This window comes from Bombus vancouverensis, chromosome 7 (assembly GCF_051014615.1).
Source record: "Bombus vancouverensis nearcticus chromosome 7, iyBomVanc1_principal, whole genome shotgun sequence".
In the NCBI taxonomy this organism is placed as follows: Eukaryota; Metazoa; Arthropoda; class Insecta; order Hymenoptera; family Apidae; genus Bombus; species Bombus vancouverensis.
In genome coordinates, this window is record NC_134917.1 from 11,407,641 (window position 1) to 11,435,568 (window position 27,928).

The window sequence follows — 27,928 nt, forward strand, 5'->3', positions numbered from 1 at the left end:
TATAAAACTATTTAATCCCGTTTTTTAACGATTCAATGTATTTTATTGGCTCGTTTCATTCTTTTTTTTCATTATGCATTAGTGTAAAGCTTGATGTAAATATTTCTTTCGTTTTTAACAGAAGCTTGTCAAAACTGTGAATGGAACGTACATGAAAAGTGAAAAATCTTTTCGAAATAAGATGTACAAACAAAATCGCTCGTTCCTTGAAGCACACGTTAAATAAATGAAACTATGACACTTGACAACGAATACAAAAATTACGAAAAAGTGGCCATACCATACAAGAAATAAAAACGTATAGAGGAGCAAGGTGCGAGACGATAATAAATCTAACAAGTAGAAGAATATGGTATTTTATTAAAATCCTTACATTAATGAGAACGCGGAGTTAAATTCTCATAATGCAAGCACATTTTGAAAAACCTCATGGTCTATTTAACTTGTATTCATTTATAAATCATATATTTACAATAAACAATATGTGATTAATCCTTATATTATATATAACCTTCTTTTTTTTTGTATTACAAATCTCTCACTCGCGTTCGCTTGTCCTATGTTAGTATCCTTCAAATTCCTTCGATGAATATTGCAACATCTTTAGAGTGCGACAACGTACCGTGTATATCAACTTAAGACCACCGCTTCAATCCTATATGTATAATTTTCACGGTTCGCCTAGGACTTAGAATATCATAATTCATTTAAATCGCTTCTTAATGCATGATGCTTTTAGTTAATCGTTTGATACTTGAACGTTGTCACATAGGTCGACGAATCTAAACGGCGTATTTGAGAACACACGGAGGAACAATCCACTTGGACAATACTTTACGACGCTATAGCGCAGATTTGATAACATCTCCTCGTAGGAAACAGGAAAATTTGATTCTCAGTAATCGTAAAATTTGTAACTAGCGTTAGCGTCAGGTACAATGCCCGCATCAACCTGATCGGTAGCGATTGAATGATTCTGAACATCGGCCTGCTTTTCGTTATCTTGAAATGTTTCCAGGAAACTTAGCGATTCCATTTTGATCATGACTTTTTAACAAATCCGCTTTTAGGCGGTGGGCTAACAGGTTTTTCAGATATAGGTGTAGTAGGATTCATTCCAATGACACGTGCCATAGGCGGTATCCCGTCACATTTAGAGGACGACGACAAGGTTGGCGATGGGGACAGCCGTTCTACGCACAATGTTTGCTGTGGAAGTTGTGCGTCTGTCTGAATGCCATCGGAGCCATATATTTCCTTTAAAATCATCAGCATAGTATCCTCAGACTCCCTAGACAAAAATATATAACGTTTTGAGTTAATTAAGAGTTTTCTACAAAGTACCTACAATACTCATTGGAAGAGTGTAAGTGCGTTTGCATCTATGGGAAATTTAAAGGTGCAAAAACATATAGAATACACATAATAGCGTTGCACAAAAAGTACAGTAGTCGTTATAATATTTAGAGAGTCAAGCAAATCTCTGCCTAAGTTCTACTCCTTTAGACGTGTTCATAAAGATATAAATTAATATATGAAAATATTAGTACATACTATTTTAAACTCTTTATTATAAATAATAAAGGGAAATGATAAAAAAATATTTATCTTGTAAAACTAAAGAACTTTGTCAAGTAATCTAAGCAATAATTAATTTGCTATTTATATACACGAAGCGTTACGTGAAGCCTTCAATGAAGACTTTTCAATAATTTCTAATACGATTTGAAAAATTTTACTAACCAGTAACAGACGTGACTTGTCAATGCAAAAATGTACTCGTTAATGTACTCGAACGGAGCTTCCTGAAGGACGTAATCTATTCTTCGCCCACCATTCAGGTTGCCCACTTTAAACTCAACATCGATATCGTCGTTAGTTTGTTGATCCGAAACTGTTTGTTGTAACTGTTCTTCCATAACTTTGTCTATTTCACGCTCGAGTGTGTTATTATCGGATCTGTGAAACACTGCCAACTGATAGACAGAATTCCATGTACTTCTTACAGAATCCAGTAGCCTCTGCTTCAGATCCGCGCCGACCCGCGCCATTGTCTCCTTTAATTCTACAAGATACACAAATTATGGCAACATTTTTTACGTATTTTTTATTTCCCTAATTTTATCTCCGGTCGAATACCTATCACTATTTTCAATTTATAAATTGTTTATCACATTAAAACTTCCGTGACATATTTTGCAATAAATAGAGGTGAAAATGCTTCAAAAGAAATTCTTACAAAATATTATAAAGAATTCTGTTTCGTTTTATATTAGTAAATTTGTACTAATCTCTATACTAACTTTAAATTACAATTTGAAAATGCATAACTATAAATCAACTTTATATTGATTTACGAAAACATTAAATTTTTAATGGAAACAAATGTAGAGATACTTAAAAGAATGTTGGAATGAATTTTATTGCATATAAGGACACAACAAGTAAATAAAACCGTACCACAAATAATATGTTACTAAAATGCTCTAAAATATCTCTTTTGAAATGTAAAGTAAAAATTGTTTAATTGATCTGAAATGGATTTTGTATATCACAGTAGGTCTCAAATGAACGCTTACCTAAATGCATTCTCTTACGTCCCTTATGGTGGGGAATCAACATTGGTCGATATTTAGGAGCATCTGGATTAATGAGTGCTTCGACTCTATAAGCTACTGGGTCGAACGGGTGAAATATGTTGAAAAAGGCGGGACACGTTGGTAATGCAAAGTCTTCCCCGAGCATATCAATGCCACGAACTGTCACGAACATACCAATTGGACTACCGAGAGCGAAAAAGGCACGTGGGTGAAAATGTAACTGTGTATAGTGTATATAAGGCTGACCCGTTCCGGCAGAACCTACTACGTAGCTTATCTTTTTACTGAGACGTCGTTTCGCTACACGATCGGATAATTGAGAGGGATCGATATTTTCTTGATTCTGAAACAAACAAAATTAAACTGTCGTTATAAACTAAAAGTAAATTAATAGTTCGAGTGATAATAAAAGTTTATGATTAATTTTTTAATAATTATTGTTCGACCGTATTCGCGCTGAGACGCGTTTGTTTGAATGATTTTGACACTGAGTTCACAGTTTAAATATCACTACTTGTTACGCCGGGCCTCTCTGCCTGGCCCAGGTCACACACCGCGGGCCAGACGGACACCAGATGTCCGCTTTTCCGTACGGCGTACCCTCAATATCCTTAAGCACCCGTCATAAACCCGAGTCACTTGCCTGCAAAAGTCCTTTAAACAAAACAAACATCTGGTTCTGAGGAATTTCTAAACACTATTGTCTACCACGGCTGGACAAGGGAAAGTTGGTTTTTCTCACGCACGCTGCAACTTTCCTCCCACTAACCACTTTCTGTCGAGGGCAGTTAAGACCCTTCGTTTAACCAATTAAAAACGAAGCCTATTCCCTCACTCTCCTAAATAACATCGGCACCAACAAATCCGATGGTCCCGTGCGCTAGACACACCCATCCTTAGCTTTCCTCGGACACAGCATCGTCACTCAACTTCACTTCTTCTACATCGTTGGAAAAGTCAACTACTAAGTATACGCTAATGCCCAGCGGGGCAGTCTAAGCATAACGCGAGAGTCGGTCTCGGTATTGTCGAGCCTACATTTCCTCTCCTAAATCTCATAGTGCTACGTCCACTAATACACTAAATCTAATTATAAGAGCCTTGCTCTAACGCACATATCTATCTTAGCTTCGTGCGACAAGTTGTTAATTACTTATTTCTCTCCGTCAGTGTAATCTAAGTGCTGGAAACATATAATTTATAATTCTGTGAATCACAGGGTTATACAACCTCAATCACCCCTATTATCTCAACGGAAATCAGGGGATCGATCAACTCGTGGTGTCGATTGTCATAATCGTAACGGGGATTTACGACCCCCGTTGACGTCTCTCCTTGCGATTACGTCTCCCCGCGATTGGTCGAAGAAACATGGTCCTTCGAGCCGGATTTCGTGTCGCCAAAAAGTGCACTGACCAGTGACTATACAGTGTCGCGTGAAATCCAAGTTCCAACCACTTAGTCAACTGATCAAGGGAACCGCCGTCGGAGAGGAGCACCTCCGTCGCTCAGCATCTACACGAGCCAACGCCGCATCGTAACGATCATCAACCGAGGCCCAGATCAACGTCCATTTGATCAAGCAAGATCGTTCCGGTTATTAAAATCAAATATGGCCCAAACTGAACTAATCAGCACGTTACGGCGGAGACGAGGCGCCGTAGCCCGTCGACTTGCAACCATAAGGCGCGAACTCGATGAATACGAAGCGTCTGGGAAGGCAAACAGAATCTTCCTAATATCTTGCCGCAACTCGTTCGATGAAATTTGGAGGACGATACTCGCAGTTCAAGACGAGCTAGATGGGTTAGATGAGGGGGAAGCTGAGGGTTTAGATTCGTTATCGCAAGAGCATCGGAAGCTTGACGTGCGGTTCCTAGGTCTCTTTGAGCAAATCTCAGCAACAACCCCGTCGACAACAAACACACGCGATTCATGCGTGAAACCCGAGCCGACGGAGAATATCGCATCGACTCGGACGCCGATCTTGTCGCATGACATGCGGACCTCATCGCGTGACACTCACAACGTGTCACCCACCCGAGACCCAACGACAACCTCGCTCACATCATCAGCATCGCAACAATCTGATTCCACGCCATCAGACGCTTTGAATCAGACAGCCGCTCAAGAGTCTCTGGATCAACAGACGGATGAAACCTTACCAGCCGACATGCCGTCTCCTACTACATTGTCGCCGAAATGGAGCACACCGACGAATGGGCTGAAACAAAACACCACACTCGTCGATGTCAGTGCAGCCTACAAGGTGGACCACTTGCTCTCAACGCAACAACCCTTAGGCCTGGCCACCCATTTTCCCTGGCAGCTACGGCACCTACGGACGGCAATGACTCATACGGAGCCGAGCATCTTGGACCGAGATGCGAAATCTTCCCGCTCCAGATCCAAACCTAACCAAACGGAAGGTAAGATGTCTCCAATTCTGTCTTTCGCAGTAAACTGGACCACGCCGGTCCAACCACCAAGCATCATCAAGAAGGCGCGATACGAATGTATCAGCGGGGGGAGCCCTGTCCCCCAATCCACCGTGGACCTCCTTCACGTCTTCATTGTGCAACCACTCACGGATTTCACGTGCCTTTGGGAAATCGGCGAGTTGTACAACGACACCTCCTGGGACGAGGTATCTCACGATACTTCATGGGCCGAGCTGTTTCACGACGCTTCCTGGTTCGTGAACCGCAATAGAAAATCGCCAGGCAATGCAGATGACCACGGCGATCCAGAACGCAAGGAAGACAACATATCCTCAACGCACCGGACTTTCGACCGTATCTTCGAAGGCACCCTGGCGACAACGGCCTCATCCAGACTACCACAAGTCATACGGCAACGAGCATCTTGGAACGACGTGCCACACAGCTCGTCCTACCAACGAGCCAACCCGATCAAGCAGAATAAGGACAATCAGCAATCAACAAGAAGTCGGGCGGCTGCTCCAATTAACTCCACCTTTAATGAAATTTTGATCGGTACCCTCTCAACGGGGGGAGGATGTTACGCCGGGCCTCTCTGCCTGGCCCAGGTCACACACCGCGGGCCAGACGGACACCAGATGTCCGCTTTTCCGTACGGCGTACCCTCAATATCCTTAAGCACCCGTCATAAACCCGAGTCACTTGCCTGCAAAGGTCCTTTAAACAAAACAAACATCTGGTTCCGAGGAATTTCTAAACACTATTGTCTACCACGGCTGGACAAGGGAAAGTTGGTTTTTCTCACGCACGCTGCAACGTTCCTCCCACTAACCACTTTCTGTCGAGGGCAGTTAAGACCCTTCGTTTAACCAATTAAAAACGAAGCCTATTCCCTCACTCTCCTAAATAACATCGGCACCAACAAATCCGATGGTCCCGTGCGCTAGACACACCCATCCTTAGCTTTCCTCGGACACAGCATCGTCACTCAACTTCACTTCTTCTACATCGTTGGAAAAGTCAACTACTAAGTATACGCTAATGCCCAGCGGGGCAGTCTAAGCATAACGCGAGAGTCGGTCTCGGTATTGTCGAGCCTACATTTCCTCTCCTAAATCTCATAGTGCTACGTCCACTAATACACTAAATCTAATTATAAGAGCCTTGCTCTAACGCACATATCTATCTTAGCTTCGTGCGACAAGTTGTTAATTACTTATTTCTCTCCGTCAGTGTAATCTAAGTGCTGGAAACATATAATTTATAATTCTGTGAATCACAGGGTTATACAACCTCAATCACCCCTATTATCTCAACGGAAATCAGGGGATCGATCAACTCGTGGTGTCGATTGTTATAATCGTAACGGGGATTTACGACCCCCGTTGACGTCTCTCCTTGCGATTACGTCTCCCCGCGATTGGTCGAAGAAACACTACTTATTTCCAGAAACTTTTGAACGATATATAAAGACATATTCTGTACTATTCTAATTTTTAAACGATCCGTAAGATTTTCAGAACTATCAGTTTATATTAAAGTGTAATGTAATATAATAAATCAAGTTGCAAGAATTTAGAAAAATTCATTCTGACTGGATGCGTCGAGTAATAGGTATACAAGCAACCTATGAAAATTGGTTTTCATCGGCAACTTTAACAAGAAAGATTTTTCTGAAATTAATAATTTCTCAAAATATAAAAATGACAATAAATAAAAAGGTTTCTTCGCGCATTCTTTAATCAAAGACTTGTCCGATCGTTTTTCTAAATTCTCTTTTCTACGTTTCCCCTTTTAAAATCAAGTAAACATGATTTACTTACTTGCTCTTCGTTAGTTTCACTGTCATCACACGATGTATTATCCGACAGCGGTTTCTGATGGCACAGAAGATCAAATAAAATTAAACTACCTAAAGAATGGCCGCCCAGATATATTCCACCATCGAAATCCGGATTACGTTTCTTGAAAAGAGCGGCTAGTCTGTTTATTTCATTTCCAACCGTCTCTGTGATGGTTTGACAATATACTGGACTAGTATAGAAAAGTATGTCGAGCAATGTGTCATTGGTGAAATGTCGTAATTTCGGTATACTCTCCAAAGTGATCGCTTGTAATTTTTTATCGATTCCAGTATCCTCGGAATGAAGCGTCGTGTGCCACGAGATTGGTAAAACTTCTATCCTATTCACGATTCTCTGTTCACTGGCGGTTCGATAATGTGACTGGACTAACTGCAGCGAAATACTTCGAAATTCGTCGACTGTAAATCCATAACACGAGTTATTAGTAGCACCATTAAATTGTTATTACATTGAACTTATTACCAATGCAAATAGTTATTACAATGTATTTCTATTATTTATTATTCGAGAAGCTGTAGTACCAGACTTGTTTACCATGCAAAAATATAAAATTGTTTTTCATACATTTAAGAATTTAACACAATATTACTTTTTATTTATCATGTCGTTCAGAATTTCCTCTCTAAGAAAGTAGAATTTTTAGAGATACTATAAGTTTACATTTAAAGGAATACTGAAGATTTATAAAAATAATTCTGATCGTACCAACTTCTTCCACGGTTCGGAATTTCAAGTCACAAACGCTTCCAATGCCATGAACGATGAACAGAAGATGATCCACTTTCTCAGGCTCGCCATCTTCGATGTGGAACTCGTCAAGGCCTCTTTTTATCACCTTAGGCCTACTACCAGCACCCTGTAAATATGCACTGTCCTCTGAGCCCTGTACAAATTGCGATTCAACATTTCCAACAGAACCATTCGTGCGTAATAAAAAAGAAAATAATCGGAATAAAAATGAATGCGTGACATGCCTGCAAAGACAGCAGTTTATACTGCGCTGAACGATAGCTAGAAAATCAACGATTATTTTATAAATTGTTTACTACGTTAATGAAATTATAGCGAACTTTTCCAGCAACAAAGATTTAGTTCAAAATATATTTAAATCATCAAGTATGCAATTTATGAAGTACTCTACTTCCAATTATGCGTTATACTTAATTTATAGAGCCTGCAAAATAAAGTCATTTTTTTTTTTATTTGACCACAGACTATATTTTCCATAAAATGTAACGTCATTTAAGATGTATCTTTTCTTTTAATTTATTTCAAATTTGAATTTTATTTTAAAATTTAGCATAATAATACTTCGAAAATATTTGGCAAAATACTTAAATGTCAAATTTAGCATAAACTGAAAAAGTGTGGCATTCAAAAAATAAGCATCTACTTAAAGTATTTAGTATAAAATACAGTGATCATACACACAATAAAAAGATTAAACACAATAGTTAAAACAAAACAGAACATAAATGTTAAAGCACATTGAAAATTCTATTATTAAGGAACAAATTTTTAAAGATGCATACTACTTAAGACACATTAGAATTCATGTGCACATATTTGTACATTTAGTTGACTAAAAGATCAAATAATACTTTTAATCCTCGTACCCAAAATACAAATATATGAGACAACAGTATCAAATAAACATCAGAATTAGCATATACATTTATACATACAAAATAATTATCTAATACAAGGTGCCTCACAATTCACGATACAAACGGACAAAGGAAAATCAATAATAACAAAATTGCGTTAGAGACATCGTTTTTGGGAAAATCGACTTTGAACAACTTGTGACGTATACATGAATTTTCCTAATCTCCAATTAGAAAGATCGATGGGGGATTATTATTATATGTATGAACAAAAAAAAAAAAAAAATATAGAATAAAATTTATTAATTCCGAATGCTTTTTAAAAAGCAATACTCTTTTATGGTAATCCTTTCTGATATCAGATAAATATCAATTTCTTTGCGTGCTTTTAAATTTTAATCTACTTTTCAAAATTAACTTTTCTACACCCAATGACAGACTATAATGCGTTAATATATTCGATCTCAGTTTAATTTTTCCATATACTATACATTCCATAACACATTAATAGAACATTGATACAGCAGAATACTAATAGAAAAAGAAAATGGTACGTTTAAATAAAAAAACAGCACAACAACAAAAAGATACAGTAATATGTATAATTTACCGCGCTATTGCCCCACGAAGCTGCCAATTCTGGTGATGCAGCTGTCAAATAATGGGCCTGAACTGTGGCACTGTGAAAGATGATGTATTCTCCGCTGTTCAAGTCGATCCTTCGGTTCCAACTGTTCGACAGACATGCTTGTTTATATTCTTCCTCGAGTTTGGCAGCAATACTTTCGTCGTAAGGAACGTATCTTGACTCGGTTGGTCCTTTGAAGAACCAAGAACATCGTCTCACTTCCGTCGATTCTCCACTCCAATAAACGGGGGATCTCTGACGACGTAAAATGTCCACGTCGTAACGACCTCCGTCAGTAGCAACTGTCGTTTCAGGGGTGATTTCGCTAGAGTTGTGAACGTCTTCTAAACGCAAGCTGTCTTGCATGGAGAACGGAAGCCATAGCACTTTGTGTTCCACCTTCTTGCGATAAAACCAATGGTGATACACCCCTCTGTACTGCATGCGTTTATCCATAGAGCCAGCAGTCTAAAATTAATCGCAAAATATAGAATACATAAAATATGGAATAAATAAAATTTTATAATATTCTCTTAATAGAACAATCATGGATTAAAAGAATATGTTATTCTTATGACTTAGATAATGGTTATGGATAGACTTGCGGATCTATATCTTAATATGAACAGCTAAAACTTAAAATAGGGATTCGTTTTATCTATTAGAAATTACAAACAGTACTCTATTGTGGATATTTTGTATGTTTTTGTATATTGTAGACATTCATTAAATGCATAGAAAGATAGCGATGAAAATAATCCCACGGAATTATTATAAAATACAAATTATATCATATAAATACGATTGCGTGTCTCACCAAGTTCTGAATATTAGAAACACCGTCAGCGTTATCGCGTCCACCCAATGGGTTAACTGACATCTGAACTGGATTCAGTGTAGCCGAACCTGTGGGTTCAGGTACGGTTGTCGTCACAGAAGACGTAGTAGGAAATTCAATGCCAATTCCACTCGTTATATTGTACGTTTTCGTTGGTCCAGCGAAATTATCGAAATAGTGATGAGCGTGGTTCGTTGTTATATTTTGCACTGGTGGCGCGTACAAGTGGCTTGCAGGTGCGTATTGCGGTAATTCTTGAAATTGTGCGGGATTGTAAAACAACGGCTGTTGCGGTTGTTGAGCAGACGCGTTACATGTTGCAATCACAGTCTGAGAAATTTGATTACCGTCCCACGGCGACTGAGCTACGGGTATCGAAGGACTAACAAGACTGGAATCGATCGAGCTACCGAACGACACTTGTTGCAAATCGTTTTCCAAATAAAGTACGTCTACAGGGGCATTCGTGCTATGTTCTTTGTACTGGAAAGTAGAAAACGAGCTGGTATCCTCCTTCGGCGTAGCGAAGAACGAGCTCGCAGATTGTGCGAAATTGTTAGAGGGATCGGGGAATGTGCTGGCGACTGAAGCAACCGCTGCAGAAGAACTCAACCTCTGGTCTGGCAGCTTTCCCACAAAGACGTCACCACTCGATGCGAAAGACTGGGGTTGATAATATTGTTGTGGGGGCTGCACGTTCGATGGAACACCATGACTCTGCGGTGCATCGAACTTTTCGAGGTCTGTGTGCACTTCCTGGGAAGGTACCGTTGGCTGTATCGCCTCTGAAGCCTCTTGTCTTACAAACGCATTGCTCAACGCGTCAGATTTCGGTAACTCGTACTTGTCTTCAGCACTAGTTAAATTTACATCGTCGAAACTCTCAGCGATTTCACACTGTTTTGCACTTTCCTCGACTTTCGTTGGCGTCTCGGTGGGTAGGTCCGGCGAATCTTCCTTTCGTTCGGCAAGCAAGTGTTCCAACTTCTCCGAAACTTGAACCGCAGACACTGGCGCAAAGGTTACAGAAGGTTTCGCCTCCGCGCTGGGTCTTACAGTACTGTCCTTCAAAATTGGCAAAGGCGAGTCTGTTTGACTCTTCGCTACCACCGGTTCTTTTTCTAAGTTGACCGTCTTCGGAGGGAAATCTCGTTGACCAGCGTATGCATCAAACGCGTAGTAAGAAACGTTGGCCGGAGTATTCTGTGGAGTAATCGGTTCCGGAACTTGCAGAGGAATTGTCCGGGCAGACGACAGAGGAACGTTTGGTCTGTCGACGACAGGAACAGTTTCAGAACCCGAATTTTGATTCTGAGGCGTTACACTTCGCGAAGTGCCGGTAGAGCTGTAAGGAACTGTTGCTGCCACTGGACTGGACCTAAAAGACTCTTGCAAAGAGTTGGCCTGTGACAGATACTCCGGCGTGGAACGTTGTAACGACGGTGAATTGGTGGAAATCGACGTTTCAACGGGTTGATAACTTGGAACTGGCGCGATAGATTCGTTTGGATTGAATATATTAGGTGTTGCGATATTCGATATGGCTAACGGTTGAGTTACCGGGGCGGAATATTGTTTGGACGCGTTTGATGTTAAATCGGGCGGCGGTGCGTATTTAAGACGTCTTTGACTGCCAAGCCGATATGAAATGGGCCCTGAAACGAAAGAAAAAGGATTATTATATTATGTATTATTTATTTAAGCCCATTACCTGAATACCACTAATATTCGCAACTTTCTAAGAAATCTAACAAATTTACCATTTGTTGACGAAGGAAGCGTAGGTGGCACCGTCGGTTGTGGCGGGGCTGACAAACTTCCGCTAATTCCAGAATTAACCTCGACGGATCCTGCAAAGTTCGTGCGTCGAGGATCGTGAAAATTGGCGACTACAGGAGGTGACGTATCCCTCAACGAGTTACGATCATGCGAAGGCACATAAGGATTTGTATTTTGTACACCGGTTACTTTCTCCACTCCTTGATTCGCCTGAGATGTCGAATTGTCGCCGGTAATCGATGACAATGATAAATTCGGCAAGGAGGAAAGAATGGAGGTGAGGTATCCTTGTTTCGTTGGCTGACTCGGTGGATTCTTGTTTTCTTCAGGATGCAGGGGTATTGGCGTGAATTCACTTTCCGCATCGGCTGCAGTTGTCGATGTCGTTGAATTCTGTAAACTCGCCGGCTCCTGACCTACGAAGCTGTTCAGTTCAGCACCTGAAAACAACGGAAAATTCGACGATATTTTAGAATGTATAAAACAGTTTTATGATATAGAGATAATTTTCTTCGGAAGTGTTTTTTTTTCCTGAAATAAATTGAGATTAATTATGGTGAATAATAAGATTGATAATGATACGAATAGGATTATATTTCCCTATAATTCTTATTTAAAATACGTTTGGATTTCATGCAAAACAAATTATTCACATACATGTTAGAAAGCAACGAATCTAATATTATCTCATTAGACAGAATTATACGTGTAAATCACGAAAACCGTCGCCGAATGATAGTTTTGTAAATTTAATAAAATCTAACGTATGAATAAATTAACAAATGAATTACTTATTTATGTAAAACAATAATGTCTCGAGTATAATTATTCCACAAAAATTATACAAGCTAAATCAACCTTCTAATCACAACAAATACCCTTAATACAAACCTATTACCTCGCTTTTTCAAGGAACGCATAATTTTTAACTTTTCGTCGCTCTAAATTCCTCGTGCTAATACCGAACAGAATAACAAACATCTCAGGCAACCCTGCTCTATCTTTAATCTTTAATAAAATCTCAAGTTTAAATCTGTCTTCTTACGAAGCAAAACCTGCGTGCTTAATCTCGATGCTTAAAATCTGACGCAACGCTATATAAATTACCCAAGTTCCTGAAAATCCTCTATTTACATGACGTAGAAACGACGTAGCTCAGCAATCATCATAACCTGTTACAGTTCTAAAGCCATCCACAATCTCATTCTTTGCTATATTAACCGTGAATCCCTCAATAAGCTGATACCTCGACTGGATTATTCACAAACTGTCAATATTGGACAGGATACAATGAACGTAAATCCCGATGACAAAGATAATTGCCTGTATCTTTTCTTACGCGTACGATTGTGCTGACATCCTGTCGGATCTCGTATTACCGATTTCTATAGCCGATCTCACATCCTGTACACGCGTTCACATCAAACACCTGTGATTGTGCAATATGCCGCGTTTACACCTAGATTTACTTTGCGACCACGTTATCGTCCACCTAATTGACAAGACACCTTACCCTTTTGTAAACGTCTACGCCCGCAACTTTATAAGTAACTGCCTCATTTTTACGACGAGTTTTCTGACCACAGTGTTCCCGAAACATCGAACGATATCATGTCAGCGTTAACGTGTTTCTGGTTCTTATTTGTTTGTTATTTGGTGTGTATCAAATGCGCGATAGTTTTCGACGATACGTCAATCGTGGACCCTATTGGAAGTATCGATGGAGATTCGAGAAAAAACTGGACGCTTTTCAGGCAATCGTTAGATTCGAAAGCTCCACAGGCACCTCATTGGATTCGTTCAATACAGCGTTCAGTGGATAAGGAAGTTTTTAAACAATTAGAAAATACCGGTGACGATGGAATTTTAGTTTCCTCTACGGACGCGTGTTCTAGGTGAGATGATCACGAGGATCTATTAAGAATTGATCTTTGGAATTTTCTTGCACGGAATCATCGAGCATCAAAGGATCATTGATTGAGACGTGATGAATGAATTCTTTGATACTCATATGGCTTTTGATGAGTATTTTTAAATCCAGACATCAATTTTCTTGCATTTGTATATTTTCTGAATTTCCTTGAACAGTGAAACCTTTAACATCTTTCATATCTTCAAGACTTAAGTATTCAAAGTGATCACTCTTCATAAACATAATTATGAACGGGATATAGAATAAAGAGCAAATGTAGAAAAATTTCACAAAAATCGTTCATATAACTGTTTTAGTGATGACCCAACCAACTTGTACTGATACAACAGCCGATAATTCGTAACTTGTCCAAGAACCTAATAACTACTGAATAAATATCTGAATAATACTGAATAATACTGAATAAACATCTAATGCAGTGAAACACAAAAATTTACATATATTTAATGAATTTTATGTATTCGACTTATTTGAAGTAACTAAAAACGCACATTGTTGCGAAATGGTGTAGGTTCGCATATCAGTGACTATAAATTTGCTCGGTATATCAACATATTTCTAAAGGCAATTTCAACAAATTTGAAGCACATTTCTTATAAAAACCGTAGAACTTAGATCTTAAATCGTACGTTACGTGCACTCGATGATTACGGTGCACTTGTAAGATATTAATATGTACAATATTAAATGTTAAATAACATTGCTTATTATATATTTAAGATAGTAAATAATAAAATAAAATTTCAATTTATCATAAAGGTACTGCATTGATAGATACAACAAGGACGGAGTCAATAAACAATATGTCAATGTCTTCTGGATTGACGACATAGACATGTTAGGTAAGATACTTTAACATGCAAAAAGTAATTATAATTTCAAAACAACATATAAAAACTGTAAAACGGTCATGCTTTATGGATTTAATTTTTAACCTAACCCCAATCTATTAACATTTATATTATCGTAGTTTTTACGTAATTAGTAATTAATTGTACAGCAAACCAATCTGCTTAGTTGTCTACTTTCGACACAGTTTCAACTAAGCTTCAATAAAATTGATTAAATAGCAACAAACCTATGAGAAAGTAACTTGCATGCTGAAATATTTTAGATCAATCTCGACCAAAAGATCATTCGCAATTACTATTAAAAACAGAATCGACGGATACACGAAATTTGAATAACATCATCAAAAATTGTCAGGTACGATTCAACAAAATTTCTACAATAGTAGCGCTGCCGTTTAAATAGCACTCATCGTCTTCTTTATGCTTTTAGATTTACCTTGACCTAAATTGTAACACCACTGAAACAGGAACTGCCTCGAATTACGCAGACAGAGAGTTCCAACCAAACGTGGAAAATAGCGAGAGAAATAAAAGCGATCGGAGCAGGGTTATTGATCCTATTGGCGTAATTATTATTTCTATTACTTTAAATTTATTCACGAAATGTACATGTTACGCGAGAAACGTGAAATTCAAACCAGGCGTATTTTGAACAACGAAAATTAGAACTAATCCTTCGTACACAATATCCGAATCACATGAATATTTTATAGATCTCGGGTTACATCTTAAAATTAATTAAATAAACAACAGAATAACTACATCTATATATCTAATTCTCCGTAATAACAAGAAATGGAATATTCTATAGCACGGACATTAATTAATGGTATTATGCAAATACTGTTGCCTTGGCAAAATGTTACCGTTATACGAATTTTTATTTCATTTTAAATTATCAAATAATTTAATGAACATCTTTTTATATATATTTATTACTGTCAATGTCTGAGCAGAATATACAGTTACATATATTTAAATATATTTAATAATATAACAAATGTTTCTTAAATATTTTCTGACAGATAAAAATAGCAGAAAAATATAATTTGAACGGACAGACGCAAACGAATTTCCTAGTGAACAGTACAATTCATCGAATCATCGTAGACATCGATGGAAATGTTTCGAACGCATTGCTTCAAATACCCATGGGTGAGTTTGTCTTAAACGCTTGATTAAATTTTAGAGACGCAGCAGGCCAAGATCAATTCGATAAATCAAATTAGCAGCAAATTAACCAATTCATCAAACGTAAATCCGTTTACGTCGACGCAATAGCAGCTCGGGCCACGTGTTTTAATACTACACGTCCAATTTAGTTATGCATTGTAAACTAAAAATAATCTTCGATCCTTAGTACGTAGATTAGCAGGTGAATTAATAGCACTCGGCAATTTTCATGTCCATGTTCAATGTGCCGTGTTATTTATGTTGTACGCATATTTATTACACGCGAAACGTAAGATATCATTTACCACGTTCGTTTTATGTAAATGAGAAAAACTGTACGAATTAATAAAAAATACTTATCAAAGTCGTATCGACAAAAGTGTAACTGATGAACAACATACTTGTACTAAAAATGATATCGGTCATCTTAGCGTAGGTACAGTTTTCTTTGACATATACACAACAAATTGTCATTTTACGTCATCTACATTTCTGTTTACAGCAAGATGACGATTTATATCGCTATAGATCTATGTTCAAAAAGTATCCATCACTGTGTTAACGTATTAACGAAGACCACAAACATGAACTATTTTTCCTTTAAATTACTAATCTTAGATTGTGATATCTCCGTTCTTTCCTTCACTAGCTTCATATCAAATTTTCAACTCTGTTACAAACACGCTAAACCTAACCAATATGGCACAAATTTCCACGCACCTCTATGCACCATTAACTCGCAAACACTGTCCAACTTCTAACGCTGACAAATCTTTCGTAAGTAAAACGACCGATTCGCCTACTCACCTAGAATTGCCTTGAAAGGGACGGTCTCAAATCAAAGGAAATGCCACTGTTTTCCTTCCAATATCTTTAGTGTTTCTTCCACAATAAAACTAACGATATTCGTACGAATTTCCATAGATTAAGAATTAACCCGCAACACTGACGAGCCAACTACGTTCACCTTAAAACGCTGCTCCGCACAGTGCAAAAATAACACGAATTTCCTGCAAATAAGACGATCGATCTATCCACGTAGTCACTTAGAGGTCCCCCGAGAGATGATCTCGGATCAAACGAAGCTTCTCCCTTGGTTTTTCTTCCACAATAAACCTATTTCCGATATTCGTACAAAATTCCATTTACGTTTGGAATTGGCTCACGAACACTGCCAAGCCATTTACGCTAACCCTAAATCACTTTCCCACACAGAGCAAAAATAACAGGAATCTTCTGCGTGTAAAACGATCGATCCTATGTAGTCACCTATGTACGTAATCGCCTAGAAAGCACCTTAACGAGCGATTTTCAATCGAACGAAACACCAGTGTTTTTTCCCTTGGCTTTTCCTCGTTCACGAACACTTTCAACCAGCCTACCGTTCATCGTATCGACCGCATCGTCGTCTCGGAGAATTCCGGCCGCATTCGTTACGTTACAGCGAACGATTCTCCTCGTTTCGCACGCATAATCGTGATACTATCGCCACACCAATCCAGCGATTATTATTTCGCGCGTGTTCATCGTGGATTTCTCGTCAAGCTGTTAGATCGGTCGAAACCATCCCGAAATATTACTCGCATACTCGAGGAACGTCTTTCTCGGGAATACAGCCAAAGATGGGAAATACGCGCGAAACAGACCGCTATGTGCACGTACTTTGTATATTCTAATTAACAGACGCAACAGTGTCGAGGGACGTAACAGCGATATCTTGGACGCATAAGGGAGACCCGAACGGAGTGAGAATTGACACACGAAATGCGCCACCTGGCGAGTGGCGGATGAAACTTGTAGGGGTGGAAGATTCGAAATATCGCTTCGTTGTGCAGGGTCTCGTGGACGAAGAGAACGACGTAGACAAACTGTTTTCGCCGAATCTACGGTCGAACGGTGAGTGAGCATTTTTAGTTTGAATTATCTAAATACGGCGTGTCCCTTTCATCTTCGTTGGTATAACCGAGAAGGGATGATTCTACGTGAAAAAATAGATTGAAGATATAGAATAGACTTTGTTTCCTTTAAGGCTCTATTGTCGAGAAAATCGACCGAGAAAATTTGCTATGTGTGAATTTAGGTACAATATTTTTTCTGTTTAAGGCGTCGTTTTAAAGAAAATAATATTTGAATGTATTTAGTTAAGAAATATGGTCGGTACGTTTATTAAATTTAAACAGTTTATAGTCTTTTCATACATAGCAAGCATTAGACAGCAAATGCAGCAAAATAAAGTACAGTTGAGGGAAAACAAAAGAGAACTTCATACTTTTGATTGATGTGCGACTTAATAAGGAAAATAATAAGAAAGGAAATTGTTACATACGAGTGAAAGGAACTTGGATTTCGAAGGTTATATAATATCATGGAAACAGTAGTGTACATTAAATTGCAGAACGATAAGAATTTCAGAATTAAAAGCAACACCACACGTATGATTTTAAATCAATTGTTAATTACGAAGACATGGTAATGTAAATATGTATAAGAGATTTAAATACAAAACGAGATTTAAACATTTGTTTGCACAAAATCATGTAATTCATGCGAAATCTTTGTTTCAATATATAGTTAAACGATATTTGTGACGAAATGCGATCTAAAAAGATATTTGCAAAATATTTATATATTTAGAATTAAATCGTTAACGAACTTCCCTCTTTTTTCAATGTCACAATTAAAAAAGAGTAAAATAATTGAAGTATGAAAGAAGCGTATGATAGAATACATATAACACTAATACGATGCTGTATAAACAGCTGGGTGAAAAATCTATTTCCACGATACTCCAAAATGCTTACTATATTCAAATCTCTTTACTCGCAGATAAGCATACAACGATAACGTTCCCATAAATGGAAAATTTTTATTAAGAAAGTATCGTTACGAATATACCCAAACAACCAGAAACGTTTGGTGCACAAAAACATATCTTTTAAACAGATATTAAATTTAAATGGCCATTAAAAAAATGATTGACGCGACCTTAAATAAAATAAATAAAAATAGTAATATTTAAATTTAGAAAGCTGAATACAAATTACGCATTACTTTTTACGAACAGCATGCATAAAATTATCTCAATATATGGAAAACATCGATACACATACAATAAAATAGCTCATGTATTTAACACGTGTCTCCAAATCTCCAGCCGGCTATGTAAAGATGATCGCATATATTCAACATCGATATATATAGCATCGTATAAACACGAACGAAAAAAGCGATACTAAGTAGAAATAATCATTGATATAATTACAATCACTGTCAAGGATGTTGTACTAAAATCATTATTGTTATGTAACATACAGCTAGAACACCTGTTACAAGTGCACTTGTTACGTTCGAATACCATCGAGGTATTCCCTGACGATGATTCAACTAGGTTATTGTCTTATCGTTGTGATACAACAATCCGGTTGTAGTGAACCATTTGCACTTGGGAAACATTTGAATATCTTTCTTAATTACCGCGGTAATTAAATACCAAATTCATATGAAAAATGTACGATTACTTTATTTACATATTACATATAGCTGTGCGTTAGGATATAATTTATATTTCATAATTTATAAAGTGTGACACATTTCGAAACAATTGCTCGGATGATTACTCGGAAGAGTGGTTGCGAAAGAATTTCAAATCAGAAACTCTAATTAAAAGAATAAATTAAAATGTTCCACTTTAATACTGAAAGAATTAAGATATTCGCTGATCGAGTTCTTATCACTTCCAAATTTGATTTTTTAACTCTTTTTAAATGCAACGCCTTTGACATTTACCTGAATCAATTACGTGACAATACCTCTGAATGGAAAAGAAAATATTCCTAAATACAAAGCTCGTGCCTAATAATCGTGTGAAATGGTTAAGTTTACGAGACCCGTATTTACGACACAGAAAAAGTCGCATCAGAATAACCGGCATTCCGAGTGTAAAGGATTAAAATTCCCAATTACCAAGATATCGAGAGCTTACCTAGGCAACCCTATGAAACGACGATCAATCGACAATAATGGAAGCGTGGCGATCGTTTGAAATTTAACAGATTCCAAGGACCAGATACATCCGACAGATCGGCCCTGATGGTCTAACTAACGTAAACTTATATCGCGAACTGTCGGCAAACGCCGTCGCGTTCGTATTTGCCACCACGTCGTAACGCGTTGAAGAGACTTGCTAACGACGCGCCACACATCTGACAACTGCCAACCGAAACGTTGTTTTCTGGCTCAGAGATACACGAAAAGTTGTGCAACACGCGACGGGCTGCCCTTTGATCAGCCAGCTCGCGCGTTTAGCTGACGCACGCGAGATGCAGGAAGAGAAGATCAAGATTCGCCAATTCCTTCTCCTACTTTTTGTTTCTGCTTTATGAATCATCGTAATCGAACAGATACAACGAAGAAATGAAGTACACGTGTGGGAACGCACAAAACACGATTTCTATGAAATAGGCTACATTCGTAATTAACCCATCTGCAAATGTGCTGTTCTATTATTACCAAATCGGTTGTACCTTGACTATGTGCTTTGTTTCTGATTTCGTACGCGTTACGTGCTCGCTTGATATATCAGAGCTATCAACACGTTCGTATCGTCGTCTTATTCAGTCTCATCTCACCGACGATACCGACAATGAATGTGTTGGCGGTTTTAAATCTTATTGCACCTCGCTTTTTTTATCTTTGGTTGAGCCTCCTTTCAAAAGGAAGAAATGTTGTATTGAATAAATTATTTCATATGTAAATGTGATTATTAGACTGCGAATGATTATGCATGTACGAGAAACTGAAAGGTGCAAATACAGAATAGAAAGAATGTATTACATAATATGAAAGAATATACAAAATATAAGTACACAGTACGGTATCCGTTATAATACTTAAAAGATGGAACAAGTCTCTATTGAGAGTCTATTTTTTAAGTTGGTTCCACAAAAAATATGAATTTTCGTAAATGTACGTTCGAAATAACTAGTGAGATAGGAGCTATAAATTGAAATAATGCTAAGTTTCAATTCATAGCTTCTACAGAAACAAATCGTAAGTCGTAAGTTTAAATTGTTGCGGGAACATGATTTGCTAAAAACAATTGTCGTTCACGCCGTGATTCAGACATTACATGTATAACTGCAAGAATTAAAGTAATACTTATTTTTAGTGATGAATTAAACTGGAAGCTTGTATTAGCTTCTAGTCACTTGTATTAGTAACTATTTTTCAAGTTTTTAAGTACATACTGCCTATTATCTTGATAAAATTGTCCGAAGAATTTGCATAAGTTTCGAGAGGAATTCTTAGCTTGTACATCGATCAATTTTTTAGTTTGAGATATGTAATTATATAAAAGTTAAAAGGAAATAAGTTTAAAGATACTTGACTTTGAATGTTACGAATTTCAAATGAAATATAGTTCAAGTCGGTAATATTGAAAAATTGTGTACGATATTACACAATTGAAAAATGTTTTTCTAACGAATTCGATTCTACTATCTCTCGAACAATTCTAATCAATAAATATTACGATAATGTATACACGTGTTTATTTAAGTTTCTCAATGGTAGAAGATATCGACGACAATAATTTGAAGAAAATATTGATATCAGCTGAAGAATTTACATACGTTAGTTCATTGCTATTCAGCTAGGAGATAATGTTATAGATATTGTAATTAATGTATCAAAGATGCAACGTTTTCGAACAAATGTGATAAATACACACATGCTCGTCATATCGTTTGTTTTCGTTTAGATTGCGAAAATTACACAGAACTCAAATACAGGCATTTAATATCTCATTGAAAACAATGAAATCATAATAATCATACACAAATTTTAATCTGTACATTTACCTTGAGCAAGTTAACGTAATCTAAATAAAAAGGAGAAGTATATCATCTTTTAAAATTCGACAGAAAGCAAACAATTCAAAATTACTTCCAATGAGTATTTAAACTCTTTTTAAATTCATACATTATTACGAAAGAGAATTACTTAAAATGTAAACAGATATTTCTGTTTCGATCTTCTAAATAGACGAAATTCGTATCTGTTTGTTAATTCAGATTCCTATATAAATTCCTACTGAGAAACATATTCGAATTCTTTCATACCACCCTATAATAAAATCTAAGTTACTTTCTTACAGGAAACATCAACGATGAAGCGAATAAATATGATCGTTCAAACATTAAAAAAGAAGTAGATATATCACAAGATGAAAAGGAGACATTTAATGATAAAATAATGGTAACGTATACTAAATATGCCACTATCATTCTGTGAATATATTTGAAACTAGAAATTGTACTGAAACATCACCAACTTGTAATACATTTTTCCAGCCGATTATTTCTGATATAACTGTGGTTGAACAACAAAATTTGAATGCTACAAGTAGTTACAAATTAATGGGGAACAGAAAGATAACACGAGAAAGATCACTAAAATATGTTATTCAAGATCGAGATGAAAATAAAGAAATAAGAAAAGAAAATTCAACAGAATACGATTTGTCGATGATTACTCCTAGTACTGAAAGCATGCTGCTTAATTTGTATGAGTATGTTACTATCGTAGATATTAATAAAAATTTAACTGTTACTTCGAATTCTTCAAATGAGAAATTTGTTGAAAGAATGATTCCAATAGAGGTAAAGAAAATAAAGTTCTCATTAATAATAAGTAAATGAATAATATTATTCCCAATTGTGATATAACAAGTACGTAGTTTAGAATCGATTCAATGAGGTGTCAAATTTACATTCACTAATCGTAAATGAACAATATTCAAAATAAAACAAAACAATTAGCGACACATAATTATTTCCCTCATATTGTCCACAGAAAGAAATTAATTTTATTTTATTTCACTTACAATTCTTACTTTTACATGGTAAAACATAACACGTCATTAATTCAGGAATGGGATAAGTCTCATAAAAAATCTTCTATTGGAGTAATCGATAACCTCGACGTTGATATCAGAACACCAGTACAAAAAAATGTTGGTACATCTATGAGGATGATAGAAACTTTAGATAATCGTGAACTATCCGAGGAATTGGCAAACTATGCTAATGAAAATATTATCGAGGAGAAAACGATGCTTATAGAGGTAAACAGAAATAGCAATCTGCTTGTTACACCAGGAACGATACACAGAATAGTATTTGATGTGATGAACAGTTGTATTTTGCCTGTCAGATATGTATTCAGAGTAAAGAGCACTCCTTTCAGATTGTACAACATTCAACCAGCCTAGTAAGTTATATTATGTTTATACTCGAATTTCACCCATGATAGCCTTTAACGATTAATTATATTTTAAGTTATCTATCTCCCCTTTATTTTATTTTTTAACCATTGTTGTATGATAAGTCAAGACTAATCTATTTCTTTTACTTAACTTTTATAAGTTAATGACATGCAATGAATAAGGTTGTCTTCTGCTAATATCCCAGTAATGAACGTTTTATTTTATATGCATGTGTAGTTATCAATTACACGTCATCCATACGTATGATCCTTTCTTCATACGTCAATCTCATTGATCTGTTCCTGCTTGACCATGAAAAATGAATTTCATTTCGAATCATAACATTAATTAATATCATCGTATGATCAATTATATAATTAGATTACATGAGATAATAAGAAAAGTCAAATAAAAATTGTTAAATTATTATATAAGAATATCATATAATATTAACTACATAGAAACAACTTCGAAAGATTGTATACATTTTCTTATGCATTTCAAATAGACTTTTAGATGTTAGTGAAAAAATGCAATAACTTAAGTGAATATCATTACTGTATAAATGAACAAAACTTATGCTTGGTTGTTGAATAACTTTAATACCATCCCAGTTATTAGCACCATGTCGATTTTCGTTACGCGATATGACAACCTATTCATTATTTACTAATTATTTATATTTTAGCACATGGATATATCCCGGACAGGTGAGCAACGTAGCGGTAGATTTGATTGTACCTGATAATGCTGCACCGGATACAGCTAACACTGTCACGTTGTTTATCTTGGGTACAGAAATAAAGGAAAAATCTGTATATCTATACGTAAAAGGATCACTTTCAAAGGTAATCATTGGAAAAAGTTAATCACAAAAATGATTAATTATGACAATATATATCTTCCAAACGAAACACTACCAAATAAATCCTTAAAAATTAAAATTTTCATTTGGTAATTTATTAAAGCATACAAAATCTTGAATATTTCAAATTTTGTGATGGATACGCTTATTAAATCATTAATAAAAGTCGTGCAAATATATTTGCAAGTGTATATTGTATAAAAATACAGACTATGTAGCAACTTAAAATATTCTTTGTGGTTTAATAAGATTTCATGAAATAATGCTAAATAATTTTAATTTTAACTATTAACATTATAAAATGTATTTCTATATACATGTCGGAGAAGCGTCAGGAATAGGGCTGTGGGCGTTTGATAGATCTTCACTCGAATTGGCCATCGCTGTGTTATAACGACGGTACGGCCTAGTAATACGAGTGTGGATACTACCGATTCGACAAGCAACCGCGGCAGTTGGGCACTTGCGATACTAGTGACGTTGGTCTTAGGTTCAATCTATGACCGAATCCACGGTCAACGGGATGATAGATATACTTGCTCACACTATCTGACTCAAACGTGTAATACTCACAGATCGTAAGGCGCTACTCTCTTCGTCGATGAGGTCGCAAGAAAGAATGAATTTTCGTCCCGAGGATGCCACTGAGGAAGACTATAATGGGGTGTGTCTAAGGACTGCCTGTCCGTTTGGAAAATCTTAATTACCAAAAAACCCAGGTTTTAACGGTTCCTCAGACTATCTGCACTTGTGCCCTATAAGTGCCTCAACATCTGGTATTCATTGTCCGAAGAAACCGTTGGAATGTTTTACTGTCAGGAATACTATGGGTATTTCTTTTAAAGAGAGTCATACTATCGCTCCATACCTTCTGTTACGTCGCGTAACACTCTACCTAGCCCAGGCCACACACCGCGGGCAAGATGACAACCAGATGTCTTCGGGTACTCACTGCGTACCCTCAATAGTCTCAAGTACCTTCCATAAATCTCATAGATTTCCTAATAGAGGTCCTTCAAACCAAACAAACGTCCGTTTCCGAAGAATTTCTAAAGACTATTGTCTACTACAGCTTGACAAGGGAAAGTTAGTTTTTCTCACGTATGATACAACTTTCCTCCCACGAACCACTTTCTCTCGAGGGCGGTTAAGACCCTTCGTTTAACCAATTAACGACGAAGCCTATTTCCCTCACTCTCTTAACTAAAATCGTTACCAACAAATCCGATGGCCCCGTGCGCTAGACACACCCATCCTTAGCTTTCCTCCGCCACAGCATCGTCTCCGAACATCACTGATTTTACATCCTTCGAACGAATTGCTGATTGAGTTGTCGAGAAGTTACTCGAATCGAATGGTACGTTGATACTTGTCCTCCCATGGACCGTGGATTCGTTATCGAACCTGAATTCGTTGTCATCATCATCTCGAACATCCTATTGCTATTACTCATAGCCTCTTGTAGTGTCCACATTCGTACTGATAAATATTAGCTACATTCGCGACGGTAAAGTAAGTAAAGGTTCATAGAACGCCCCAAAATGCCAACCTGACTCCGACATATATATAACTACATCTATAAAATGTTTTTGATGAAGAGTTTACGAATGCAAATATTAATACCTCTGCTATTATCGATAACATACATTTTTATAAAATAACATTTTCTATTAATACGATAATCTGATAATAACATTTCATTATAAATTCTATTACGTTACGTCACAATATCTAGCTAACCGATGATGTAAAGCCAACTACCGAATATTCTTTCAATAATAACTGCGCTGGAAAATTGGTAAAAGACCGATGCTATAAATCCCGTTGGAGCGTCGACATTACAATTCAAGATTACGACTCAGGTATTAATTGAATTTCACACAATGCTTTATCTGAGAACGAACGATATTTTTTCCTTCTTTTCCATTACAAACGATATTAGCAATAAATTATACTTGCTGGTCTGATCGCATTAGGTTAATTTTAAACATTATTTTTAAATACGTTGCATTTATTAAAGTTACTAAATAGTTTTTTTCTATTCAGTGTTATTAATAATTTTCTGTGTTAATATTCTAAAAGTTTTGGTTTACAAAAAACTCACGTGGTTAATTTATGAAGTACAAATTTACTGGTATTCAGAACAAAAATTATCTTATTTATACTGAATTTTTTGAACTTTACAAGGAAAAAATGTTAAATACTTTATACAGGTCTGAAACGTGTGATATCGTCACTGAACAATGTTTACCCACGTACGGAATTTATTAGTGGCACAAGAAGCCCTGTAACATTCTATTATTCTGCTACGTGTTGTGATAAGACAGTTAAAATTACAGCAATAGATTTATTAGATAATTACAGCACTATAACTATAGATGTCACAGGTAATTATTGCATCATTGCTGTTACATTTACTGATATAACTTCTTATTTCATAAATAAATATGAACTTTGAACAAAATATGCAACACTCTATGGCACCCATATCAGAAACATATTTCTGAATTTGTATTACTTTCTAAGAAACATGATAATATAGCTATGGAGAAATGAAGAACTTGTATCTTTCATAATAAAACAAATACGATCAATCTTTTCAGCATGGAACAACTTATCAGAAGCTGAGATTGCAGCTATTACAGTAGGAGCATTGATAGCTTTGTTATTCATTATTGCGATCACTGTCTTAATTATATATTGCATTCGGAAAAGGAAAAGTCACAACTTGCCTTATACACAACGATATGGATCAAGACCACCTACGCAGTCAGAAAGGACTACTTTCTAATTCTTTATCAGTACTAAAATGTATATCGCAGTATGATGTAGCTTATATTCATCCTTGCTATTATATAAGTTAATATTACAAACTAACATTAGATTTAAAATACATTTCTGTTAATTATATCTACAATAATGTACATAAGTTGTTGTTAATAAATGTTGATATTACCTTATTTCTATATACAGACACAATGATTTTATTTAATATTTGAAGAACAATCAAATTCAATTTAAATTTATATCATTATAATTTTAATGGTGAAAGTATAAATTGCAACTTAATGTAATTGTAAATTAAACAAATTTCAACAAAAGGAACAGTGGAAAACTTAATGTACAAAATCTATTACAAACTTTACGTTATAATAGAATTGTATTGTATTGCACGATTAATGGAAAAGAAGGGTAAGCTGGTTTACTTTACAATTACATACAAATACATACAAGGTCAAAACTGATATAAATTTCAAAATCATTAGAATTCAATAAACAGTTATACTTATTGTGCAACATACGTACAAGCATTGAGTACAATAAATAAAGTATCTAGGTTGGAAAACAATTTCTAATCTAGTAAGAAATAAACTGACATTCAGCTTGTAACAAACATTATGCATGCACAGATGTTTGCCTAGATGCGAATGATACCTGCAACTGTGTGAAAATAAATGAAATAAAAGAATAAGAAAACGTACATAATGATGATTAGTTTTGTGATAAATGTCATTCATACATTTTATCACATGTCAAGATTAGGAAAATATGAATCTGTGAGAGCCCCACCCAGGTGTTTCATTAACAGACTCACCATCGCGGAGTACCGCAGGTGTAGCAGGCGTAACTGGCATCAAAAATGCATTTTCGGTGTAATTTTCAAACGGAAAGCCTTCACCAGCAGCTGATAATAATGGATTTTTCACTTTACGTGATTTACTACTCATGTTTGCAGTGACGTTGGCACCACGTAACTCGAAACACTGCCATCAAAAGATTACTAAACTACGAATTGCAAAACACTGTTAGTCCACCATAGACTATAAACATTTAACCTATATCGCCACGTTTATGTACAGTCTAAATACATATGTGTATACATGTGTATAGTAGAGGCAGCATATGAGCTAAAGATCTGTGTTCTAAAGGCTCAAACGTGACTCAGAGAGATGTCCTCCATGTTACTACTGCTCTCTACTGAAACGTACATGCGCAATGCGCATGCGTTATTTGCCACAATAGCTATCTTCAGAGTGATTTTCACGAAAACCAGAATTGTGCATTATTTAAATAATATTTTGAA

At 36.3% G+C, this 27,928-nt stretch overlaps 2 protein-coding genes across 3 annotated transcripts; one reads left to right on the forward strand and one right to left on the reverse strand.

The window, feature by feature from the left end:
• Positions 1-340: 340 nt before the first annotated feature.
• Positions 341-27,814, reverse strand: LOC117159022 (uncharacterized). 2 transcript variants are annotated; one of them, XM_033338497.2, is made up of 9 exons: positions 27,440-27,814; positions 11,740-12,198; positions 9,959-11,634; positions 9,124-9,609; positions 7,612-7,762; positions 6,865-7,304; positions 2,580-2,943; positions 1,744-2,065; positions 341-1,291 (listed from the first exon to the last, which is right to left on the reverse strand). In XM_033338497.2, the coding sequence occupies exons 1-9, from the start codon at positions 27,570-27,572 to the stop codon at positions 1,042-1,044; spliced, it is 4,281 nt and encodes a 1,426-aa protein (XP_033194388.2). In that variant the 5' UTR covers positions 27,573-27,814; the 3' UTR covers positions 341-1,041. The 2 variants fall into 2 exon arrangements, with proteins under 2 accessions (XP_033194388.2, XP_033194387.2); XM_033338496.2 differs by having other exon boundaries at positions 7,612-7,789.
• Positions 13,358-26,804, forward strand: LOC117159023 (uncharacterized). Its single transcript, XM_033338498.2, has 13 exons — positions 13,358-13,653; positions 14,451-14,533; positions 14,806-14,897; positions 14,973-15,107; positions 15,568-15,697; positions 17,399-17,611; positions 21,870-21,970; positions 22,066-22,374; positions 22,644-22,984; positions 23,668-23,827; positions 25,580-25,706; positions 26,058-26,231; positions 26,448-26,804. The coding sequence occupies exons 1-13, from the start codon at positions 13,370-13,372 to the stop codon at positions 26,633-26,635; spliced, it is 2,337 nt and encodes a 778-aa protein (XP_033194389.2). The 5' UTR covers positions 13,358-13,369; the 3' UTR covers positions 26,636-26,804.
• Positions 27,815-27,928: the final 114 nt, after the last annotated feature.

Bases quoted from the DNA above. Each gene is read 5' to 3' on its own strand.
- LOC117159023 (XM_033338498.2), top strand. From the start codon at position 13,370: ATGTCAGCGTTAACGTGTTTCTGGTTCTTATTTGTTTGTTATTTGGTG. The intron at 22,375-22,643 runs GTAAAGAAAATA...TCATTAATTCAG, and splicing joins AAAGAATGATTCCAATAGAG to GAATGGGATAAGTCTCATAA. The intron at 25,707-26,057 runs GTATTAATTGAA...TACTTTATACAG, and splicing joins AATTCAAGATTACGACTCAG to GTCTGAAACGTGTGATATCG.
- LOC117159022 (XM_033338496.2), bottom strand. From the start codon at position 27,572: ATGAGTAGTAAATCACGTAAAGTGAAAAATCCATTATTATCAGCTGCT. The intron at 7,305-7,611 runs GTACGATCAGAA...ATGGATTTACAG, and splicing joins CCGAACCGTGGAAGAAGTTG to TCGACGAATTTCGAAGTATT. The intron at 2,066-2,579 runs GTAAGCGTTCAT...TGTATCTTGTAG, and splicing joins ACGTAAGAGAATGCATTTAG to AATTAAAGGAGACAATGGCG.